General features: G+C 35.4%; 1 protein-coding gene across 2 annotated transcripts in view; it reads right to left on the bottom strand.

The window, feature by feature from the left end:
* Positions 1–478: 478 nt before the first annotated feature.
* DPY19L4 (dpy-19 like 4) overlaps positions 479–23,723 on the bottom strand; it is a 61,745-nt gene continuing 38,500 nt past the window's right edge. For both annotated transcript variants that reach the window (XM_055431721.2, XM_055431720.2), the window contains exons 12-19: positions 22,413–22,571; positions 21,290–21,409; positions 18,388–18,508; positions 15,991–16,047; positions 15,167–15,249; positions 12,120–12,252; positions 7,905–8,063; positions 479–5,932 (exon numbers count right to left, since the gene is read on the bottom strand). In XM_055431721.2, coding sequence (XP_055287696.1) covers positions 5,768–5,932; positions 7,905–8,063; positions 12,120–12,252; positions 15,167–15,249; positions 15,991–16,047; positions 18,388–18,508; positions 21,290–21,409; positions 22,413–22,571 — 997 coding nt within the window. In that variant the 3' untranslated portion in view covers positions 479–5,767. The remainder of the gene's footprint in view (positions 5,933–7,904; positions 8,064–12,119; positions 12,253–15,166; positions 15,250–15,990; positions 16,048–18,387; positions 18,509–21,289; positions 21,410–22,412; positions 22,572–23,723) is intronic.

The following is a 23,723-nucleotide window of genomic DNA, read 5'->3' as shown; positions in this document are numbered from 1 at the left end:
AATTCATAACAGCCAAAGTGGAAACAATCCAAATGTCCATCAATGGATGGATGCACAAAATGGATAAATGTATAACCATACAATGGAATATTATTTGGCAATGAAAAAGGATACATGCAACAAAATGAATGAACTTTGAAAATACTGTTAAACCAAAGAAGTCAGTCACAAAAGACCACATATTATATGATTCCATTTATGTGAAATGTTAAAGTAGAACATTCTGTCCAGAGACAGAAAGTAAATTAGTAGAAGTTACCTGATGATGAAGTGGTTGGGGGTGGCAGACAGAAGGTGTGAGGTTTCTTTTTGGGGAGATGAAAATATTCTAAAATTGATTGTGATGACAGTTGCACAACTCTGTGATTATACTAAAAACTGTTCAATGGTACACTTTAAATGGTAAACTCTATGGTATATAAATTATGTCTCAATAAAGCTGTAACCAAAAAAGATTCACGTATAAATAAAAGACAACTTAAAATTCTAAGAATTTTATTATAGAAACAAAACAAGGAGTATAATTAAGCATGAAATAAGTAATTTCATTCTTGATAAAAGTACATTTAATATTATAAACTAGTTTATAACCCAACTTTCTTAGAGGATTTGTTTACTGAAATTAACTTTTATTCTTTTGTGAAGATGTATCCTTAGTTACAGGAAGAACACAATCTAAATATACATTGTTGTAGACACCATTCAAAAGTCAACATGCATAAAATCAATTGTATTAGATGCCTAATAAACACATGAAAAAAATGCTCAACAATGCTAATTATTAGAGAAATGCAAATCAAAATGACAATGAGGTATTACCTCAGACTGGTCAGAATGGCCATCATCAAAAAATCCACAAACAATAAATGCTGAGGAGGATGTGGAGAAAAGGGAACTCTTGTCTACTGGCAGGAATGTAAATTGATACAGCCACTATGGAGAACAGTGGCTACACAAAACAGTATGGAGATTTCTTTAAAAACTAGGAATGACCAGAAATGACTCAGAAATCCCACTACTGGGCATCTACCCTGAGAAAACCACAATTCTAAAAGACACATGTACCCTAAGTTTCACTGCAGCACGAGATACATTAGCTGGGACATGGAAGCAACCTAGATGTTCACTGAGGGATGAATGGGTAAAGAAGTTGGGATGCTGCTGCTGCTGCTGCTAAGTCACTTCAGTCGTGTCCGACTCTGTGCGACCCCATAGATGGTAGCCCACCAGGCTCCGCCGTCTCTGGGATTCTCCAGGCAAGAACACTGGAGTGGGCTGCCATTTCCTTCTCCAATGCATGAAAGTGAAAAGTGAAAGTGAAGTCGCTCAGTCGTGTCCGACTCTTCGCGACCCCATGGACTACAGCCTACCAGGCTCCTCCACCCATGGGATTTTCCAGGCAAGAGTACTGGAGTGGGTTGCCACTGCCTTCTCCGGAAGTTGGGATACATACATATATATATAATGGAATATTACTCAGCCATAAGAAGGAACAAAATTGAGTTCGTTCTAGAGAGGTGGATGAACCTAGAGCCTGTTATACAGAGTAAAGTATAAGTGAGAAAGAGAAAAACAAATATAGCACATGAATGTATATATAGGGGATCTAGAAAGATGGAACTGATGACCCTATTTGTAGTGCAGCAATGGAGGGGCAGACATAGAGGACAGATGCGTGGACACAGCACGGGAAGGAGAGGGTGGAACAAACTGACAGAAGCATTGAAACATATACATTACCACATGTAAAACAGATGAAAAGTGAAAGTGAAAGCTGCTCAGTAATGTCCGACTTTTGGCCACACCATGGACTATACAGTCCGTAGAATTCTCCAGGCCAGAATACTGGAGTGGGTAGCTAGTCCCTTCTCCAGGGGATTTTCCCAGCCCAGGTCTCGTGCACTGCATGTGGATTCTTTACTACCAGTTGAGCCACCAAATCAGACAGCCAGTGGGAATTTGCTGTATGATGCAGGGAGCTCAACCCAATGCTCTGTGACAGCCTAGAGGGGTGGAACAGGGTGGAAGGTGGGAGGGCAGTTTAAGAAGGAGGGATATATGTGTACCTATGGTTGATTCATGATGCTGTACAGCAGAAACCAACACAGCATTCTAAAGCAATTATCCTCCAATTAAAAGTAAATAAATTAAAAAAAGAAAAAAATTCAGTTGTATTCATCTTTCTTAAATAGCTGTACAAAGCTATTAATTTAAAATACGAAAGGGTTATTTATGAGATATCGTACATTAGAAGTATGGAATGCATGTTTCTTTTTGATACTATTATTCTACTAAAGATAGTGGTCAGATGTTCAATGTATCTCTTATAAAACTGCACATGAGATTATATTTGCCAAAATTAGAATGTGCAAATTCTAAGAGACTTACAAAACAGAAATGACTCAGAAAGTCCTTTATGCTAAATTCAGCAAATCTGATTCTAAAATGTCCTTTTTTATAAATTATGGTAAACAAATATATTGTTTAGAAATCTTAATGGATGGAAAATAGTTGAATCAAATATATTCCTTTGCAATTTTCACATCTAATTTTATTTAAATTATTAATTTTATACATTCAAAAACTAAATAATGAGCTACTACTTCAATAAGAAATTGCTTGATTTCAACTGCTACTTTTCAGGGCTCTAATTTTAATATATATTAGGATTTAAAACTATCAGCAAACAGTAATAATAGAGAAAGTATATTTTAAAAACTGGGACAAATGAGAAAATAGATTGAGATGCAGTAGTCATTTTGCTTTACAATAGGTTCTTAAATGCACAGAAGAATTTATTTAAATGTCCTTTAAATATTCATGCACTTAAAGTAAATTTACAAATAAAACTGATTTCCCTACAATTTTAAAAACCCAATAATTTTATAAAGAGAGACACTACTTTTACCCCCAAAAGGCATCAAAATGTTTTAACAGCTCAAAAATAGAAAAAAGGCAAAAAGCAACTGATTTCCCCAAAACAACAAAGTTTAATAAGATGGCTATTCGGTGTTCAATAAATTAATAGCCTATCTTTTAAAGCATATTTTTCAGCCCCAACTTGTAACAGACTTTGACCTCCATTTCTACTTTTCCTTTAGTCAATCGAGACTGTATGGAAGCGTGTCATATTAGGCTTTTAGCAATTTGAGTTAATGTCCCAAAAAAAATGCTGTCTATATACTCAGAAAGTAACGAAGAAAAAAATTTATAAGTGCAATGCATACTCCCTAGGTTGTGAAACTCTACCAGTCTAACACAGATGCCAAAGTCAGAAAACATATAAACCAGCACGGTCAATATCATACATCTTATCAAGTAAGTTTTATCTGTTGGATTGTTTGGCATTTGGGAAGCTATAAATTAATTTAGCAGGCTAGAAATCCCATCACTACCTTTAACAAAGATTTGGTTACTAATAAATTAAAGCTAATAGTGAAAATAGCATACTGAGGATTCTTTCTCTGTGCTTAATGATGAGGGAAAAGTTACCAAAATTTTCTTATGAAAATGAAAGAAATGGAAAATTTTTTAATAATAAAAGGTAAACTTTGAAATAAGGAGGTTAAGGCACTTATTTCCATGGTGTTGCAACATCAAGGGCAAAGTATGTTTTATATTTCTTTAAGAAATTCCTTCCACCCCAAGCCCATAAACTTTGCCCCTTTCACAGTAGATCTCTACTGTCAAACCTAACCCAAATAGAATTACTTGTAGAATTCTTAATCATTTGTTACTCTACAAATAAGTAAGGAAATTAATTAAATGCTCAAGTTTTCTAGCACTACTGTTCTAACTAGAGCTAAAATAGAAGCAAATAAGCTTATCTTCCATACCCAGTATTATTATTTCTATAATAAAGCTCACATTTTTCTTTTCAACTGATGCTAAATGAAAAATTCATTATTTAAAAAATTCAATTAAAAGCTGCTCCAAACCTATTTTATTTAAGAAATAAGTTGATAGAAGCAAAAGCAACTTACTAATATGTCAAAAACAAAAAACACACAACAATCAAAATTCAGCATATTTGATCATAAATCAGTAAAAATTCAATTAAATATTTCATGCTACATAGAAAGTAGGTTGTTCTATTTCCCTTTCAAAATATGCAAGCCACCTTTTCAATTACATTGTTTTACATGCTGCATCTAATCATAAGTACTACCATGTACTTCTGTACACTGCATACTTAGGTAACTACGGTAATATTTTTATAAGGCTTGAAGCTAAATACTAGTGACTCACTATTAAGATGTACAGAGAAGCTGAAATAGCCTGCCTGTAGCTATCTTAATATAATTGCTAAACATTACATAAAAGCATGACATGAGAACCAATAAAACTAATGAACCAGACATATGATACAGTCATCAAACAATTCTTAAGCTCCAAAAGAACAAAACATCTTAGTCTAAGAATGCATGAGCTCTTGTACTTTTAAAAGATATATCACAGAACATAATGGGAAGATGCTCCTTTCTAATATAGGAATTTAGAGTGATGAAACTGCAATTTTTGCAGCACTCTAACCAGTGAAAAAATTTTAAATCTGTTTACTTAACAGGTGTATAAGATAAAACTAAACCTCCATCCCATCTTATTAAAGTGATACACCCATACTGAAACTCTTTATAAGGCCAAATTAATCATTTTAGAATTTCTTTTAAATATAATTAAAAGTATGAAAAGGAACACAGACTGTGGAACTGTGCTGTGAATTTTATGGTAATTGTCATTTTGTTCTTAACGTTGAAAACCGTATCACCATTTCACATGGAACAGCACTTGTGTTTTATCACAAATGCTATATCTCCAGAAATTGCTGCTCACTTTAGTGGACATACTCTCATTCTGATAAAGATTTAAGTTTTTACTTCATACTTCAATAGAAAACACGTGAATAGATTATATACTCCATATCCATATTTTTAAAAACCTTGAACGTTCTTTTATTTTTTTTCTTATTTTTTAACTTAAAGCAACATTCTTTTAAATGTATGTTTTAAAAAAATACGTTGTAACAAGAGTTAACTGTTTTATCATGATTAAGTTGGTATCAAATTTATGGGCGTAAGTTAAAAAACTAACCACTTAATAGTCATAAAGTAGTGAAATGTAATATCAAGCACTATATATTATTAAGAAAGTGCTCACAAATAAGCAGCAGATGATGAGAGCTATATCATGGAAAATCTGGATATATCTTAATGTATATCCTTAAAAATAAATTTCCTCTATATAATTTCCATTTTAATTTAAATGCCCCAAATTCTCAGTGAACATTTAAATTAGTTTTTTATTTCAGCTCTATTATACATCATGAAATACCTTCAGAAACTGCCTTGAGGGTAAGGATAATTCTTTCCTTCTATTCTGTAATTATATCACATTAAGTATTTGTTAAATGTTATGTCTGAGACATGCTCTGACCTTCAACATATTCAAATTCAATACTAATGTTATGATGGAAAGAAGATTTATGAGGAAAATTTTACAACAGTTTGGAAGGTAAAATCATAGCAATAAAGAAAACACCTGGCTGGAATACTGCAGAGTGGCAGATTTGACATTTTACTGAAGGACAGTAATGTTTGATCTTCTTTCCCCCACAGAACTCTAGATCCAGTTAACAGCAGGAGGGAAAATCAGCAGCAACATTTCAATGTCCACACTCTGATTTCCAAAAGACACCACACAGGTAGAAGAAAATTGTATTTTACTTCAGGTGGTATATAAGTCTTTGAAATGAAGGCTCTGTTATTTTTCAAGACTGAAAGGATATCACAGTGTTGATTTTATATACAAAGTAGGATCTGTTCCAGTATACTCTAGTGAAATAATTCACATAGGGAGAATAGTTAATTTTGACCTCATGACAAAATCGTCCATGTTTTGAGTAGGTTAACTTGTCACCTTCTTCACAAACTACCTATCAAATGATATGAAACATAATGTTAAAAAGGTTATAGGAGAAATGCAATCAAGGTACAAGTGACTATATTTATATAAATATATATATTTTTGTTAAATATGGCGTATTTCACATTGGTTAGCAAACATCTCATATTGTTCAGCAAATAAAAGCCTCTTCATAAGAGTTACCATGGTCACTAAATTCTTGAGCTTCCCACTGAGATTGAGAAACCGACATAAAGTGTTTTCCAATTTTTAAAAGATTTAATCCTAAGATTTAGAAGGCTACGTCTCCATAGTCTATTATCACTCATCTGAAGAATCTTATCGTGGAGCCTACAGAAGCTGAGAAATGGACATATATTCTTAATGTATGATCATATTCTTCTCCTTGTGCAGGACTGACTCACAACAGTAAGTTTCTGTGACTAATCAGTAAATCTTTTACATTTTCACTTTAATGAGGCTCACTAAGATAGCTTAGCTAACTCAAAGAGTTTTCTACAATAAAAACACTAAATATTACTCTAATGCCTTGGAGAAATGTCAGAGAATCAGTTTTAACAATAAAAGAAGAGATTAGCTTTAAGCCTATACCTGGAATTACATGAAAGAAGTAACCTGACCTTCAAAATGGAGCAAGAGGGTGTCCAAGAGCAGAATAAACTCTAGACAGGAGACAGCAATACAGCAGTAATTACTAAATGCGTGCGTGCTCAGTCTTGTCTGACTCTTTGCGACCCCATGGACTGTTGCCTGCCAGGCTCCTCTGTCCATGGGATTTTTCAGGCAAGGATACTGGAGTGGGTTGCCATCTCCTACTTTTATCAACAAATACCTGATGTTTAATAAAATTCCATTTTGTCACCAATTAAGCCAAAGGTCACAGACATCAAGTATCAAGAGAGAAAATTCAAAATACATGCAGCAGAAAACATAATAAGTTTGTATGATTAAGAGGTCATGAGGTTTTTATGAGTTCCATGGTATGTGGGGAACTAAGATCCCACATGCCTCGCAAAATGGCCAAAAAAACCCCCAAAGCAACAAACTAATTTCTCACCTCCAAACTGGTCTGGGATGATTATGACAAAGCTATTTAATTAGGAAGAGACAGAGAAGTCTTGGCTGCAGTCTGAATAGAATATGCAATCTAAACAAGAATGACCTACTAAACTTTAAGATCTTCCACCCCCAACTTTCCCAGGAGTAAAGGTACCCTTTCTAGTGCCTAATTACCAGATATACAAACAGTAATTACTAAATATTAACAAACTCCCCTGTCAGTCTTAGTTGCCAGGTATATAGTATATACACTGCAGGCTGAGAATTAACACAGCTTGGTAAAATAGCAAAATCAATGAAAACTGAAAATACAGTTAAATCCTAACAACTAAAGTAGTTCTGAATACACTTATTTTGTGGGTAATAGGGGCTCAATGTACAAGACTATGTTAATTTAATACACAATTTTTCTAGATATGAATCAAAATATAAGAAAATTTTCAACATAAGAATATAACAAACAGCTGCTCTTTATAGTAAAATGTTAAAATAAAATCATAATTCCAAACAGATTATCTTTTGTTCATAGATGTAGAACATGTGCAAGTGCAGGCAACTAATGAGCCCAGGTATTGATAAAACTATAGTTGTTTTGCAAAACTGTCCAACTTTTCCTTTGTACATTGCAAAAACACGTCAAACTACTTTTAATAAATTCCCTCACTGTTACATCTCTAGAGAAGGAAATGGCAACCCACTCCAGTATTCTTGCCTGGAAATCCTATGGACAGAGAAGCCTGGCGGGCTACAGTCCACGGGGTTGCAAAGTCGGTCATGACTGAGCACACGCACACACTGTTACATAATTTTTAATTATATTCTTAGTTAAGTTCCAAAAAGTAAAGTTTGAAGATACTATTACAAGTTTAAACAAAGTCATTTTTCTCAAAAAAATAATTAGAACTTTACAAATGGTTACTTACATGGCCATTTGCAATGTCTAATAAATCTTTAACCCTACAGCCTCTCATGGTTCCCACTTCATTGCAGATAGCATCTTCTACTATTAGGTAACTAGCCTTGTACGATGTCAGTATTTTATAAATGTCCTCAGCAGATCGCTTTGAATAGATCTGATAGATCTGAAAGAAAATAATTAAAACAACAACTTTAAAAGACATTTAAAACTTCTATTTATCAAACACTGAGCATCGATGTTCTTAGTACTATCTGTGGAAAACAAAGATATTCACTAAGACCTGATTCCTGTCCTCAGGAAGCTTATGTTCATCTGCTCTTGGCTACTTGCGTATCTTCTTTAGAGAAATATACATTCAAGTCCTTTGTCCATTTCCCTCCAATGCTATTAAGATATAATTGACATACAGTACTGGGTATAAATTTAAGGTATACAACATGTTTATTTGATAAGCTCATATGCTGCAAAATAATTTATCACCATAGTTTTAGCTAATATTTGCATCACATTACATAATCACCATTTTTTGTATGTGTGGGGAAAACATCTAAGATCTATTCCCAACAACTTTCAAATCTACAATACAGTATTATTAACTCCAATCACCATGCTGTACATTAGAGCCCTAATTTATTCATCTTATAACTAGAAGTTTGTACTCTTTGACCAATATCTCATTTCTCGAGGTCTCTCAACCCTGGCAACCACAACTCTTCTCTGTTTCTATAAGGTCAGCTTTTTTAGATTCCATAAATAAGTGATATCATACAGTATTTGTCTTTTTCTATCTGACTTACTTCACTTATTAGCATAATGCCCTCAATGTTTACCCCGTTGTTGCAAATGGCCTTTGTCCATTTTTTATTTGGGTGGTCTTTTTATTAGTGAATAGTAATAGTTCCTTTAATATTTTTTATTACCATGTATCAAAGTATTTAATACTCATTTTATACATGAGATAAAGTCATTGAGGTTAAAAGCAATTTGACCCTTGTCACAATACTGAAAGAATAGGCATGCTTAAAACCCATGCCTTGATTACATGGTGTTTTTCATTATAATTTTGCTGACCTTATTAGATAATAAGCTCTGCATCTTATTACAGTAGATAATACATTTTTTTCAGTTTTTCTTTTTTTTTAATTTATTTATTTTAATTGGAGGCTAATTACTCTACATCATTGTACTGGTTTTCCCATACATTGACATGAATCTGCCCCAGGTGTACATGTGTTCCCCATCTTGAACCCCCCTCCCACCTCCCTCCCCATCCCATCCCTCTGGTTCATCCCAGTACACCAGCCCCGAGCATCCTGTATCATGCATTGAACCTGGACTGGCGATTCGTTTCACTCAGTTTTCCTGAAATGCTAAACTTGGAAAAGCCGTAAAAGTTAGGTCAGAAGTATCACAGACTGTCCTGAAAATCCTGAGGTTTGTAATCTAGACTGGACAAGATCCCAGTGTATCTGCAGGATACTCAGCAGCTGCTGACGACAGATTTGGCTGCTGTCTATCCAGCAACTTTGGGTCCAATATCCACCGACATGACAGGTACTCATTTTGTGGGATACAGAATGTGACTACATCAAGAGGAAGCTTCTCACTCACTTCACCTGCTAAGTAAGTTCATGTGAATGGTTCTAGCCTATCCAGTTTAATACTTGTGTATTTTATACAATTTTTATTTACTTTTGAGTCTGGGGAAATTGTAACATACTACTGGGGCATGTGAAAAAAAATGACTTTGATGCAATGGCAATAACATTACTGTTCGACTAGCATGAGATTTCTCAGCCTTGGTGCTATTAACATTTTGGGCCACATAATTCTTTGTTGGGACCTAATGGAGGCCGTTCTGCACACTGAAGGATGTTTAGGCGTTCCCTGGTCTCTACCCTCTAGGTGCCTGTAGAACCTCTCCTCCAGCTGTAACAACAGAAAATGTCTCCAGACATTGCCAAATGTCCTCTGGAGGCACCATCATTCCAGGTTTGAGAATCACTGGCCTAGGAGATTAAACAAAGATTAGTCACATGTTATGAATTATAGACTGTGGTGTCTAACTCAAATGATATGATCTCATTTATGGACTTCAATTTGAATTTAAAAACAAATTTATTCAGTACTTTGCTATGTACTAGACACCACAGAGAAGGATGAAGATTTTGGGGAAAAGTTGGTTCCTATTCATATAAAACTGAAAACTCTAAAATGTTTAAATTTAACTAGAATGTAATTCGAACTCTGACCTAATTACATGTCATTCTGAAATTCTATATTAGAATTCAAAAACCAATCAAAATTGTTGAAAAACAATTAAAAAACAACAAAGAAAACAAAGACATATCAGGGTCTGTTGGTTTAAATCCACAAAAAATAAAGTTTAGGAAAGTGCTTCCCAGGTGGCACTAGTGGTAAAGAATCTGCCTGCCAATACAGGAGACCTAAGAGACGCAGGTTTGATCCCTGGACTACAAAATAACAACCCACTCCAGTATTCTTGCCTGGAAAAATTCCATGGACAGAGGAGCCTGGCAGGCCCCTGTCCATGGGGCTGCAAAGAGTCAGACACGACTGAGTGACTAACATACACTAACTTTAGGAATATGCTGTGATATATCTTCTAAGCAGCACTACCTTTTCAAGTGCAGCAAATATTAATCAGAGGTGGCTGTTATCTCTTAGATAAATCACTCCCAGGGAGACCTCCCCACCTCTGACCTCTCCCTTGCTTCAACTGTTCTATGACCTTAATAATTCCTAAGCATCCCATTCCTAGGTTTATAAAAGGTCTCTGAAAACTCGCAAATGCCTTGAGGGTAAGTCTAAATTTTAAGTATGACCTTCCAGGTCCTTCAGAATTTGGCCTCTTATTTTCTGGTTTCATGGCCAAACAAATTTCATGGCTCTTGTGACTTTTTCAATCTGGAATTACTGTATTCTTTTTTTCAAATAAGTTTCTATGTCATCCTGCAAATCTGCGATCAAAGGAATGTCCTTTATGAAGACTTGGATTTTTGTAGGCAGAACTGACTTGCTTCTGCTTTTGAACTCCTCTCTGTACTTTCTGTGATTGTATGTGAAGGTGTGTGCACACAAAGACTTAAAATATTAGAGTACATAATTATAATAATAGTTAACATTGAAATTTTACTGTTTCAGACAGAATGTGCTATCTTATTTAATTCTCCTAAGTAGAGGGTCAGAACTATTATTTCCAGATTCAAAAACTTGCTCAAGATCACAAAGCTAGTACATGGCAGAGGTATCATTTGAGTCCAGATACTCTAATTCTAGAGACTGGATTCTTAAGAGTCTAACCTCTGTATTAGGCTCTAAGAATCCAGTCTCTAGAATTAGAGTATCTGAACTCTGGGAGTTGGTGATGGACAGGGAGGCCTGGCGTGCTGTGATTCATGGGATCGCGGAGAGTCGGACACGACTGAGCGACTGAACTGAACTGAACCTCTGTATTACAGTCTAACTTCTATACTGCTATACTTCCTACTTAGCATCAGTCAGTTCAGTTTATATTTATATATATATATATATATATATATATATATATATATATATATATATATATAAGTATACCCTACTTAGCATAGGGTGTACTTAAAAACTATGTGAAATTCTCTCCAACTGAAAAACAGAATATTTAGAACTCAGGTTCAATTGGTCATTACCTTCAGATATGAAGTTACATTTACATCCAAACAAAACATTCAAAATTATAAATGCTCTGAAAGAGAAGCAATTAGATACCATACAAATGTTATATATACTAAGTTATTAACAACAGCCCATACTGAAAACTAAATCAGTGCTTTATAAGCAATAACAGAATTTTGGCTTAGAAATACAAAGTGTATAAGATAGTAACTGAAAGCCTTCCTTCAACAATTTGAGAACAATGATATTCTCAAAGAGAATGCTTCCCTTCATAAACTATTACACATTAGTCTCTTGGAGCCTTGTGGGAAATGAAATGTTTCTCCTAGAAACATATCAATACTTTTCATAAAAGAACTTCATATTCTAATGTTGGTCCCTCTTGGTTAAATGTACTATACAGCTTTTTAAAAAATTAAAACTAATTAACTCTTCTAAAATTGTCTGGATTTTCCTAGCTAACCCAAGGAACATATACATCATTATAAAACTATACTAAAAAGTCATATAAAAAAATCCCAATGTAGACTATAAAATGCCTTACATTTTCATTTCTCTTAAGAAGATCATCATCATTGTAAAGAGGCAAGCTTGTCACCATCCATCCGGTGCATAATTTAATCACACCCATTAATTGTGGACTTCCTGCAAACACAGCTGCAACTGGAGCTTGCCTTCTGCAAAGAACCACAAAGATTCACACACTGAAAAGGTAAGTATACTATTTAGCTCACCGATTTATATCAATTCTGAAATATCAAGGAACTTAAAATGGATTATACACTTAAGTTTTAATGTCAGTTCTAATTTAATTTCATTTTTGGATCCATTAAAAAAAAAAGAGCAGTTATTATGTGCCAGAAATTGTTTAGAGTGCTAAAGATAAATATTTTAAAAAGAGAGGTGGGAGGACAAGGTCACTGCTTTCAAGACAGAGCTGGGGAGAGGATAAAAACGTCTCCTACTGCCATCTAGGTCAGGTGGCGATAATGCAGGGTAATTGGACAGTAACAGTTCAATGGTGATGCTGTGAATTCTCAAATTCATCTTTGGCAAATACTAACCACCATAACCCAGCTCCTCCCAGCTCCACCTATCCTCCTGCTCCTTCCCTGCCTCTACCCGTGTGTCTGTCTCCAGTTAACACATGAAGGACTTCTCTTCTCTGAATCATAATTTCAAAGTTCCCTCACAAGACAGATCCCAAAGGGCTGCTCTAATGTCCTGACTTATTTATTCCCTCCCTGTATTCAATATTCAGCATCCACCTACCGTGTCAAAGTCTGAAAGTAAAGAGGACACAGCCACTGTCCTCAAGGAGCACCCGGTAATGGGGAAACAAAAGTGAAACAGAAAAATCATGTCACAGTGACATAAATGCCCAGTCATTTGAGGTAAAAGGTCCAATGTTTAGGCCTTTGCTGTTTTTGAAAATATTGTGGTAAATCATACATGTAAACATGACTTCCTCTTTTGTTAACAACAGAAGGCTATCCTGTCAGTGTTCCAAAAGGTAAATACAATTTACAAAAAAATATTAACAGGCAGTAGTTAAGGATGATCTAAAATAATAATCTTTATACATATAAGAGGTGTCGTCATAATAATGAGACCTTACATAAGACCTATTCTCATTTTCAAACTGTGTTGCTGGAGAAGACTCTTGAGAGTCCCTTGGGCTGCAAGGAGATCAAACTGTCAATCCTAAAGGAAATCAACCCTGAATATTCACTGGAAGGACTGATGCTGAAGCTCCAATACTTTGGCCACGAGCTAAGAGCCTGAAAAGACCCTGATGCTGGGAAAACTGAGGGCAAGAGAAGAGTGTGACAGAGGATGAGATGGTTGGATGGCATTACTGACTCAATGGACATGAGTTTGAGGAAACTCAGGGAGATAGTGATGGACAGAGAAGCCTGGCGTGCTGCAGTTTATGGATTCGCAAAGAGTTGGACACGATTTAGCAGCTGAACAACAACAACAATTTTCACTTCTATTCACCTATTCTATGAAATTAATTCTTCATTTCTAGAAACAGTTTTAATCTTTTTCTCCCTTTTATCCTGGTCTTTTCTGATAGTATTTTGTTCCCTTTTCAAGTATTAGTTTCTTTATCTATGTGTTTAAATTTTTTCATATTATTTATCAGTCTCTATTCATGGGGTAGAATGAAAAAATGGTTGCAATGATTCTTTCCCCATAGTCATGCTCTTGGAGGAAACTCTAGTTTCCATCATGTGACTTCCTTTGGCCAATAGGACATTAGCAAACACAACCTGAGCAGACTTAAAACATGAGCAGACTTAAAACATGCTGACATTGAGACTCGTCCTTTCATGCTGCTCTGGGGAGCTCTACAATCACCACCCTGAATGAGCCCTGTCTCACCTGGGCTGGATGACGAGAAGTGTAGTGTCTGCTGAGGGCAGTAGTGTCTACTGAGGGCATGGAATTGACTTAGCCACTTGCTTCTCGTCATCCAGACACTACCCAGCCACAGACATGTGAGAGAGGCCAGGCCAGACTACCCAGTTCCACATGAGCTGGCCCAGACCAGAAGGATCCTACCCATTGCTTCCACTCAGCTGATCACAGAAGTGGTGCAAAATAACAAATGTTTATTGTTTGTAAGTCACTAAGTTTTGTGAGAGCCCACTGTGCAGCAAAACCTGACACAAACAAATTTTATTATCAGAAATTGCTAGAGGTCTAGTTCTACTGTTTATCATAAATGACAGCAATATGTCTTGCTGTGCCGAACCGTTTCTTTATGTGTTTTGTAACTTTAGAACTTATCTCCATGAAGCTTTACTTGTGAAATCCTGGGTAGCCTGGGTTGAGGATTATATTAGGCACTCCAGACCATCCCAGAAATACTTTTTATGCTAATTTCTTGATAAAGGGTTCCCTGGATTAAGCAAGTGTAATTTCAAGCTACAGACATGTAAATTCAGAGGGACTGCCACAAATTCAGAGGAAACACTTTATTTTTGACCAAGAGCTGAGGCCAAGGAAGACATGCTTTCTCATCATCTTTTTCTACCACTTGTTGGATATTTTGAGTTCATCCTTTCACTGACAGCATGGCCCTTTGAGGGTCCCTTAGTTCTGTATGTATTAATATGTTAGGGGAGGGAATAGGGTGTTTCAATTACAATTCCCCACTTGCACAGGTCCAATAGCACATCTCCTGTCACATTAAAATCTGCGTGAGTATCAAAATTAAAAATCTTGTTTACCTTGGTTATCAATACTAGAAACCCACCGTTCATTCACCTCCAACTCTGGTTAAAAGAAGCATCTCTTAACTATCTAAATAAAAGGACACTGGTTCCCTTTTATTCCACATTTCTAGATGCTTAATAGCTAGAGTTTCATATTTCAACTTATCAGTACTGTACTTTTGATGGAAATGAGTTCAATTAGAAAATTAGAATTATATATCTAATTAACAACTGTCCCTAAAAGTCAGGGTAAAATTCCTGAATTTCATGGGAAAAGGATTACCTTATTATTCCCCCTGAATCCATTAAATAGCATGCAATGATTAATTAATAGCTTAACAATAGTCTCAGGCAATTCAGTTCTTACTTTATCCAGGTCATAAGTTCCACCGTATCTGGGTCATAAAATTCTTGTAGTTCCATTAGTTCTGTCATTAATCTTGGAAAAAACTAAAATACAAAACAAAATCCCCGAAACCTGTGTGTAAGTATTTAGAAAGTTTAAAGCTGTTTCAAAGTATTTCCAAAGACAAAGAGGCCTACTTGTGGCAAACAATATTACAACACTGTTCTCATAGAAAAAATACACGGATCACTTTACTTTCTTTCAGTTTCCTGTTCGTTCTTCTCAGTCCAAACAATTTACTGTTTGGTTAATTTACTACGTATACTCAATACATAATTTTAGCATCACCAATTAATCACCAGTTGCATCTTTCATGCACATACACACTGAAAAAATAAGTTAGCAAATAAATTTCAGGTTAAGTCAAATAATTCACAGGTTTACTGGCAATTAATTTCATGTTACATTATGATAAGGTAAAGAATTTATATTACATTGTAAATACTTAAATTTGGGGATTGCCAAAATGCTTTTAACTCTTTACTAGTAAATACTGTTTATTCAGCTATTTCCTTAGTCAACTGTAATAGTCCAACAATATTAGACTATAGAAGATTGCATCAGACTATAGAAAATTGATTCAGACTATAGAAAATGGCACTCTAAAAATGTTTTCGCTCTTCTATCATGGTCCTATTGGTAGCAAATTAAGTATTATTTAGTATATCACATTTTATTTTGTTAAAAATACTGCCCCAATAAAGTATCCTACACACACATAAAAATTTATCACTACCTTATAAACAACATATATTTTAACCTTATGAAAAATCTAACTTTCTTACCTCTTTCCATAAGCTGAGACCTATTATAGTGGGCACAGCCATGCTCAAAATAAGAGCCTAAAATGTTAAAGCAAAAAGGGTTATGGATAAATACACTTCAGAATATACTTTAGAGGTACTAGACAATGACTCTATGACCAATAAAATATTCTCACAGTTAAAACAATTTCAGAGAAATTGGAGTCAGCATGGAACCTAGTTCACAGAGTAAGATGGTGATGGCTAATGGTGGCTCAGACAGTAAAGCCTCTGCTTTAGTGCAGGAGACCTGGGTTCAATCCCTGGGTAGGGAAGATCCCCTGGAGAAGGGAATGGCAACCCACTCCAGCAATCTTGCCTGAAGAGTTCCACGGACAGAGGAGCCTAGTGGGCTATAGTCCATGGGTTGCAAAGAGTCAGACACAATTTAGCAACTACCAGAAAAACAATGGATTTAAAATATAATAAGCTGGCGGCAAAGTGAGACATACATATTTACTATATAAATTTAAGGCAGAACATAATGCTCATCACATTTCAAACAGCAAGTTAGTATCTGAGAATTTTCCCAGAATCTAACTTAGGAAGAGCTTACAAATAACACTGAACTGTAAATAAATAAATAGCTATGTGAATAGCTAACAACAGCAAAAAAACGAGTTAACACAGGAAAGTGTCAATACATACCAGTATGTGTGCAAGCTCAGTTGTGGTCAACTCTTTGAGACCCATGGACTGTAGCCCACCATGCTCCTCTGTCCATGGAATTTTCCAGGCAAGAATACTGGAGTGGGTTGCCATTTCCTTCTCCAGGGCATCTTCCTGACCCAGGGGTTGAACTTGCATCTTCTGTGTCTACAGCCTGCACTGGCAGGTGGGTTCTTTAATACAGTATACTACTACGCTAAGAATATAAAATTCCTCTGAAAAAAGGTTGGCAAAATACAACAAGACTAATTTATCAGCTTTCTGCCAAAACCTGTCCTTTGTACCGTCCTATGGCGATTGGTGACCCCACAATCTAGTCATGCAAACTCCAAACCTAGGAAACATCTATGATTTCTCCCTATTCTTCATTTACCCATACTTTTTGAGGCACCAAATTTTGTATTTTTTTTCACTTCAGTATAGATCAATATTAATTAAATGGGCTTTGGAGATAAAAGAACTCCAAAGTAGGTGTGAATCATGATTTTATTACACTTATAAGCTATATGATATTGGGCAAGTTATTTAATCATTTTTTAAGCCTTCGTTTCCTTGTCTATAAAATACAGATAATGAAACTTAGCTAACAGGGTCTTTGTAAGCTTTGAATAGCATATAAAATGCTTCAAACAGTACCTGACACACAGTACGCTCTCACTGCATCCTCCTCCATGGCCTGTACCTGGTTCAGGGAGGTTCAATCCTCCTTCCTGGTTCAGGTCGATCACCCTTAAGCCTATCCTTCATAGAACGTTAAGGGTGGGCTGAGAGAAAAGGTAAGGCTGACTTTCTCCCACCTCTGCACAAACATGTCAATGTGTTCTGACTGCCTGTGGGACAACACCAAGTTCAGGAGAACACTCAAAGGCCTCAGTGACCTTGCCCTCCTTGATTCCTGCAGTCTCATTTCTTAACCACCCCTACCTCACGTTTTATGTGCCTACAAAATTAAACATATCATGCTTTGTTTTCCCTCTGACTTTACTCCCTTTGAATGTATCATGTACTTTGCCAACTCTGTTTCTTCCCTCTACCCTCCCTTTTTACCCTTTATTTGACTAATACCTCATTTTCCAAATCTCAGAATTGAAGTTCTCTTTGAATCCCTGAAAAACTGAATTAAGCAGGCCTTCTCAGTTCCAACAGCACCCTATTAATACTTCTTATCTCTTTTTATGACCAGAAAATGGTAATCCACTTAAGGAAATTAATCTTTTTTTTAACTATACTGCACACTATTGCAAAATCTTAGTTCCCCAACCAGAAATTGAACCCATGCCCCCGGCAGTGAAAGCTTGGGGTCCTTACCACTGAACCACCAGGGAAGGCCCCGAATCATGTTTTATTCATCTTTTTATTTCAAGCACATTATTCATAGCAGGTACAGTATAAATGTTCCATTCACACTGAAAACATCCCATAGTTCTAAGTCAAACCAAGAAAAATATTATAAAAACTAATTTTTGATAGCCTCTCAAATTATGGATTCACTTAATATTTTTACCTTCTATTTTTTAAGGATTTTGCATTGAAACACACTACTTTTATAATCAGAAATTACAAAAAAAAATTTTTCCACAGAATCTCTTTTTCTCTACCTATAAATAATACCTAATATGATCTACTCACACTATTTCAATTGTATTCAACATGATTTCCATTGATATACTTGAAAGAGAAACAAGAACTTAATACAAAATAATGACTCACCAACAATACTGGGTGTACAGTACGTAATCGAAGCCACCTGAAAAGTGTCATCCAAAGTTCAGGAGAACATACGCCAAACGCTGCCAACATGCACACATAAGGAGTCCATAGGTATTTCAAGCTGGAAAAGACAACAAAGAGTCACACATTAGCTAGTCTATGAACATCATTATTACATGATTTCTCTATTCTGAGTTGTTTCCTAACACTCATGAAAACACCACAATGTTTTTAAGGGAGAATGAAAAACTTGCCCTCTAATTTTCAGCAACAGATAGTTACTTCTTAAATAATCAAGAGACATGTGGGTTACTAAAATGAAGATTAGACATTAACATAGATGAGGTGTAGTAAAACTGTACTCTTGGAGAGAGTATAAACTGATTCACTTTCTCAGAAGGCAATGTGGCAGAACCTATAAAAATTTTACATAGCCCAAGACAATGCCATTTCTAGTAATCTAGTTTACAGATACATTAGCATAAATGTTAAAAATATGTTGTTTTAATTGAGAAACCTAACTATCCTTAATAGGTACTGATCAAACAAATCTTTATGAAAAACAAAAAAGCAAACTGCAAAATTTTATGTATACTGTTACCCTAGTTTTTTGGTGACTTTTTCCCCCTAATGTACCTATATACAGTATAGTCAAAAGATAACATCTGGAAAGATACTGCTGACAGTTGTGGCCTTTGAGGAGTGAGATGGAAGGATTTTAATTTTTTAATTCATACATTTCTATATTTGTGTTTGTTAAATGGTCTGCAGTGTATTACTTTTGAGATTAACTTTTTAAAAACAGGATTGAAAAATTGGGGCTCTTAACTTAAAAAGATTAAAATTCCAGGTGTACAGAAAAATCAAGTTGCGTAAATAAAAGAACATTACTGCAAGTTTTAACTTGTAGTTGTAAGAGGTAATGGTAAAAGCTGAAGACGGAAGAGGAAGAGCTGAGAAAAAATGTGGACATCATTGCTTCACACAGATTATCAAAGAAAAACAACATCTCAAAGGGTAACTTTTGTAGTTAATACTAGGAAATCAAAAGACCTTTTCAAGCAATATTCTTTGATGACAAACTCTAAAGAGATGGGAGGAATATGAGGCCAGAGTATAAATGTGAACTATTTTGGTTTTAAAAAATAGCAAAGCTATGAAATGGGGAAAACACAGTAACATTCATTCATCTGATAAGTTATTGATCATGCACTTCGGGGTGACCAAAGAACTAGAGAGAAAAAAGACAAGACGTGGCTACAGCTCTCAAGGAGGTCTTTATCAAGATGGAATAAAACTGAACACATCCATTTCTTGCATGCATGCTCAGTCGTGCGTGACTTGGTGACCCCATGGATTGTAGCCTGCCAGGCTCCTCTGTCCATGGAATTTTCCAAGCAAGAATATTGGAGTAGGTTGCCATTTTCTACTCCAGGAGGCCTTCCTGACCCAGGGATCAAACCCACATCTTTTGCATCTCTCCTGCATTGGCAGGTGGGTTCTTTTCCACTGTGCCATCTGGGAAGCAGCTAATGTCGCACTTGAACATATGGGAAACCATTAGAAAATAAGTATTAAAAAATGTTTTTATAAGGTCCACGGTTATGTGAAAGCAAAATGATCAATTTGAGACTGTACTGTATTTAAGGTTTAAAAAAATGAATACTGAATCAGGCTCTGAGAGAAGTAGTGGCATACAGAATACATTTTGTTAAGACAGAGGAATCCCATTAGTTTCCCCAGTTAACTAACATTCCCTCCTAACAACCCCATTTCAGAATACCAAACCAGTTGTTTCAGTCAGCCAGAATCAACACTAAAGTCTAATTTGTAACTCGAAGAGACATTTATTCACGCTAAATTACATGTATATGACATCCCTTGGAACACAGACTCTACTGGAGACACTGGACCATTATGCCAATCCACTGACTTCTTAGTATCCAACTCTTCTTACCATTTATTTCACCTAGCCAGCTAATTAACATTTCAACCTTTAAATTCTCTTCCAATTCAAAGAGATGCCAGATGAATCCTTTTCAAACATAACCATGAGAAGACATGTTCTGTTTAAAAATCTTTAGTTTCCCAGTACCTACAGAAATAAATGGAAACTCATCTAAATGGTTTTCAAGGCCCTCTAAGATATGGCCCTGACACATCTTTTCAGTTTTTCTCCTACTACTTCTTGAAGTGACTAGTGTTCCAGCCAGAGTTTGGGACACTCTGGTCAGTTCATCAGAAAACAGGTAAAAACCTGGACTTGTAATTGGTGTCTGAAGAGTTAACAAGGGAGTCTTGTAGGACTGAACCCTACGCCTGTGGATTCTGATGGTCCTGGCAGACAAGTGTCAAAATTGAATTGAACTGTAGGATACCCAGCTGGTGTCCAGAGAATCGTCTGTTGGTATAAAGAAACCTCCTACCTGCATTGAAACCAGGTGCTCAGAATCCTTTTATACTCTTATGTCTGATTTCTCACCTAAGTCAAACTTCAAAGAAAAGGGTATCATTTATTGAACCCTCACTCTCAAAACACCATTTACCTCTCCTTCACTTAGCAAAGTTGTGATTTTATTTTTGTGTGGTTAGTGTCTGGCACCTTTACTAGGCCATAAATCACGTAAGGTTAGAGACGTTTGCTGTCTGCTTTTGTTCACCAGTGTACCCCCAGCAGTGAGCACAATGCTGGATCCTTTGAAGATATTCAATAGTTTTTGAACAGATAAATGCATAAATAAATACTGGTTCATTATATTATAAGGACATCTCTAAACCCCAGTTATATTAAGGTTTTTTGAGTTTCTGTAGTGTTTTATAAATGTATTCTGGAAAGTACACACTAACTACCATTATAAAGGACAATTCTTTGTTAAAACAAATGGATCAAATATACACTTACCCTTCTATAATCATTGCAAGAGAACCCAGTAAAATAGTGTGAATCACATGATAAATTATTTCTGGTCTTTCTCCAATTCGTCCATCTTCAAGCGTGACAGTTTCTTTCAGGGACTTATCACTACCGAAAGAAATGTGTTTTTTTCACTACTTTGAAAAATCAAAGATCTTTAATATCCGCATAAAAAATACATAGGTAGTTTTTAAAATTTGAAAGTACCTTCTGCTGGTCAAATACCTAACTTATACATCTCCAAGTTTTTGAAAGAGTCTTTTCAAATTTGGAAGACAACTGACTCAATGAAGATGAAACATGAAAGTTCAAGAACGGTCATAAAAAAGAGACTTAGATGCTTAGGTTCCTCGTAGATTATCACTGAACTAGTGGATGCTACATCAATAGAGTTAAATCATAATTAGAGTAAGTTCTCAAAATTAAGATACTATATACAACCTCCTTTCAAACATTATAAAAATACTTCTAAATAGTCAAACTTTATAATTTAAAATCACTTTTACTACTAGTTTCATTTAAGTAGAAGAGATTATTCTTACAATAACTAAAAATCCTGAGTATATTAGTGAATGAGTCTTTAAAAGTTTAACTGATTATTTAATATTATTCCTGCATTAAAAATGGACATTACATATTTAGATATATATGCTTAAATCTGAATTTTATCTGGTCAACTTATAATGATATTTTACATAGTGATAAAAAAGAGAATTAAATTAGAAGCTATAAAACAAATACATAAATATTGCTGCTGCTGCTGCTAAGTCACTTCAGTCGTGTCCGACTCTGTGTGACCCCACAGATGGCCTCCTACCAGGCTCCCCCATCCCTGGGATTCTCCAGGGAAGAACACTGGAGTGGGTTGCCATTTCCTTCTCCAATGCATGAAAGTGAAAAGTGAAAGAGAAGCCGCTCAGTCGTGTCCTACTCTTAGCGACCTCATGGACTGCAGCCCACCAGGCTCCTCCGTCCATGGGATTTTCCAGGCAAGAGTACTGGAGTGGGGTGCCATTGCCTTCTCCGACATAAATATTAGAAAGATATTAAATGTTTTATGTATTTCATAATTTATTAATTAGTAATATGATTGGTTTTCTTAGCTACTTACTTAATTCTCCTAAAAATAACTTGAATCATAGAAAGAAAACAAATAATTAACACTAAAATATAGAAAGGTAGTAAAGACGACTGTGTCAATCGCAAAAAAAAATCCTGAGATGGTGCCTGAAGGGATTCTTGACATAGGAGCCAATTCATTGTAAAATTCCTACAGAAAACAAAAAGCATGATATTAAAATTACAGATGTTTTAAAATATTGAACATAGAAGTTATTTTTTATCTCAGTAAAAACTAAGACAAAACACATTTCTTTAGTCTATTAACTTACAACACCAAGGTCATACCCTTTAAAAATGAAAATAATAGCAGTAGTAACTCTCAACAAACTGCCCTAATAAATTTAAAATTGCTACTTTTTTATGATACAGCAATGTGACAACATATATATACATTCCAATATATATAGGACTCAATATAGTTTTAAGGTAGTTTTACTTTCTATTTTTACCTGGAAGAAAACAAAAAATTCAGCTGTCTAGCCTCAAACAGCACAGTCCAATATGATAGTCACTAGGCATGTAGCTATCAGCACATGCCACGTGGCAAGTGCAAGTGGAAATATTCTTTAGGCACAAAATATACACTGCACTTCAAAGATAAAAACAGCTGAAAAAAGGAATCTAAAAAAATACATCTCAGTAATTTTATATTGTTTACACATTAATTAAATTCACTTGTTTCTTTTTACTTTTTTTTAATGTGACTACTAGAAAATTATGCATGCAACTAATGTTACATTGTTATTGGACACTCTTGTTTTATATTCAGTTCAGTTCAGTTCAGTCGCTCAGTCGTGTCCGACTCTCCGCGACCCCATGAATCACAGCACGCCAGGCCTCCCTGTCCATCACTAACTCCCGGAGTTCACTACAGCTCTATCAGATAAACTGCTTTTTTTAACCCACACTAGTTGGTGATGGACAGGGAGGCCTGGCGTGTTGTGATTCATGGGGTCGCAAAGAGTCGGACACTACTGAGGGACTGAGCTGACTGAAATATAACCAAGACTCCTAGTTACAGGTAGATTTATCGGCATTCTCACTCCCAAACCATCTTTAACTTCCATTTAATCCTTAAATTCCCAGCCCAGGGGAAGGAGGTAAGTGATAAAATGATGTTCAGGAGTGCTCATGGATGGACCAAGAATGCTTCACAAATCACTGGGTTTAAACTAAAAGGTTCAAGTTTCTCAATGCGCCAAACAGCAATAAAACAGTATCAAAGAGGCTGTCATCAAAATCTTTTGTACCCAGGACAAATGCTTCTTGTTTTTAAATATGCCTATTAAACCTACTAATT

The sequence above is a fragment of the Moschus berezovskii genome, chromosome 16 (genome assembly GCF_049115385.1).
Source record: "Moschus berezovskii isolate FMDL1 chromosome 16, NW_MosBer_1.0, whole genome shotgun sequence".
In the NCBI taxonomy this organism is placed as follows: domain Eukaryota; kingdom Metazoa; phylum Chordata; class Mammalia; order Artiodactyla; family Moschidae; genus Moschus; species Moschus berezovskii.
The sequence above is the reverse complement of the archived record's forward strand: the minus strand, read 5'-3'. Positions and strand labels throughout refer to the sequence as shown.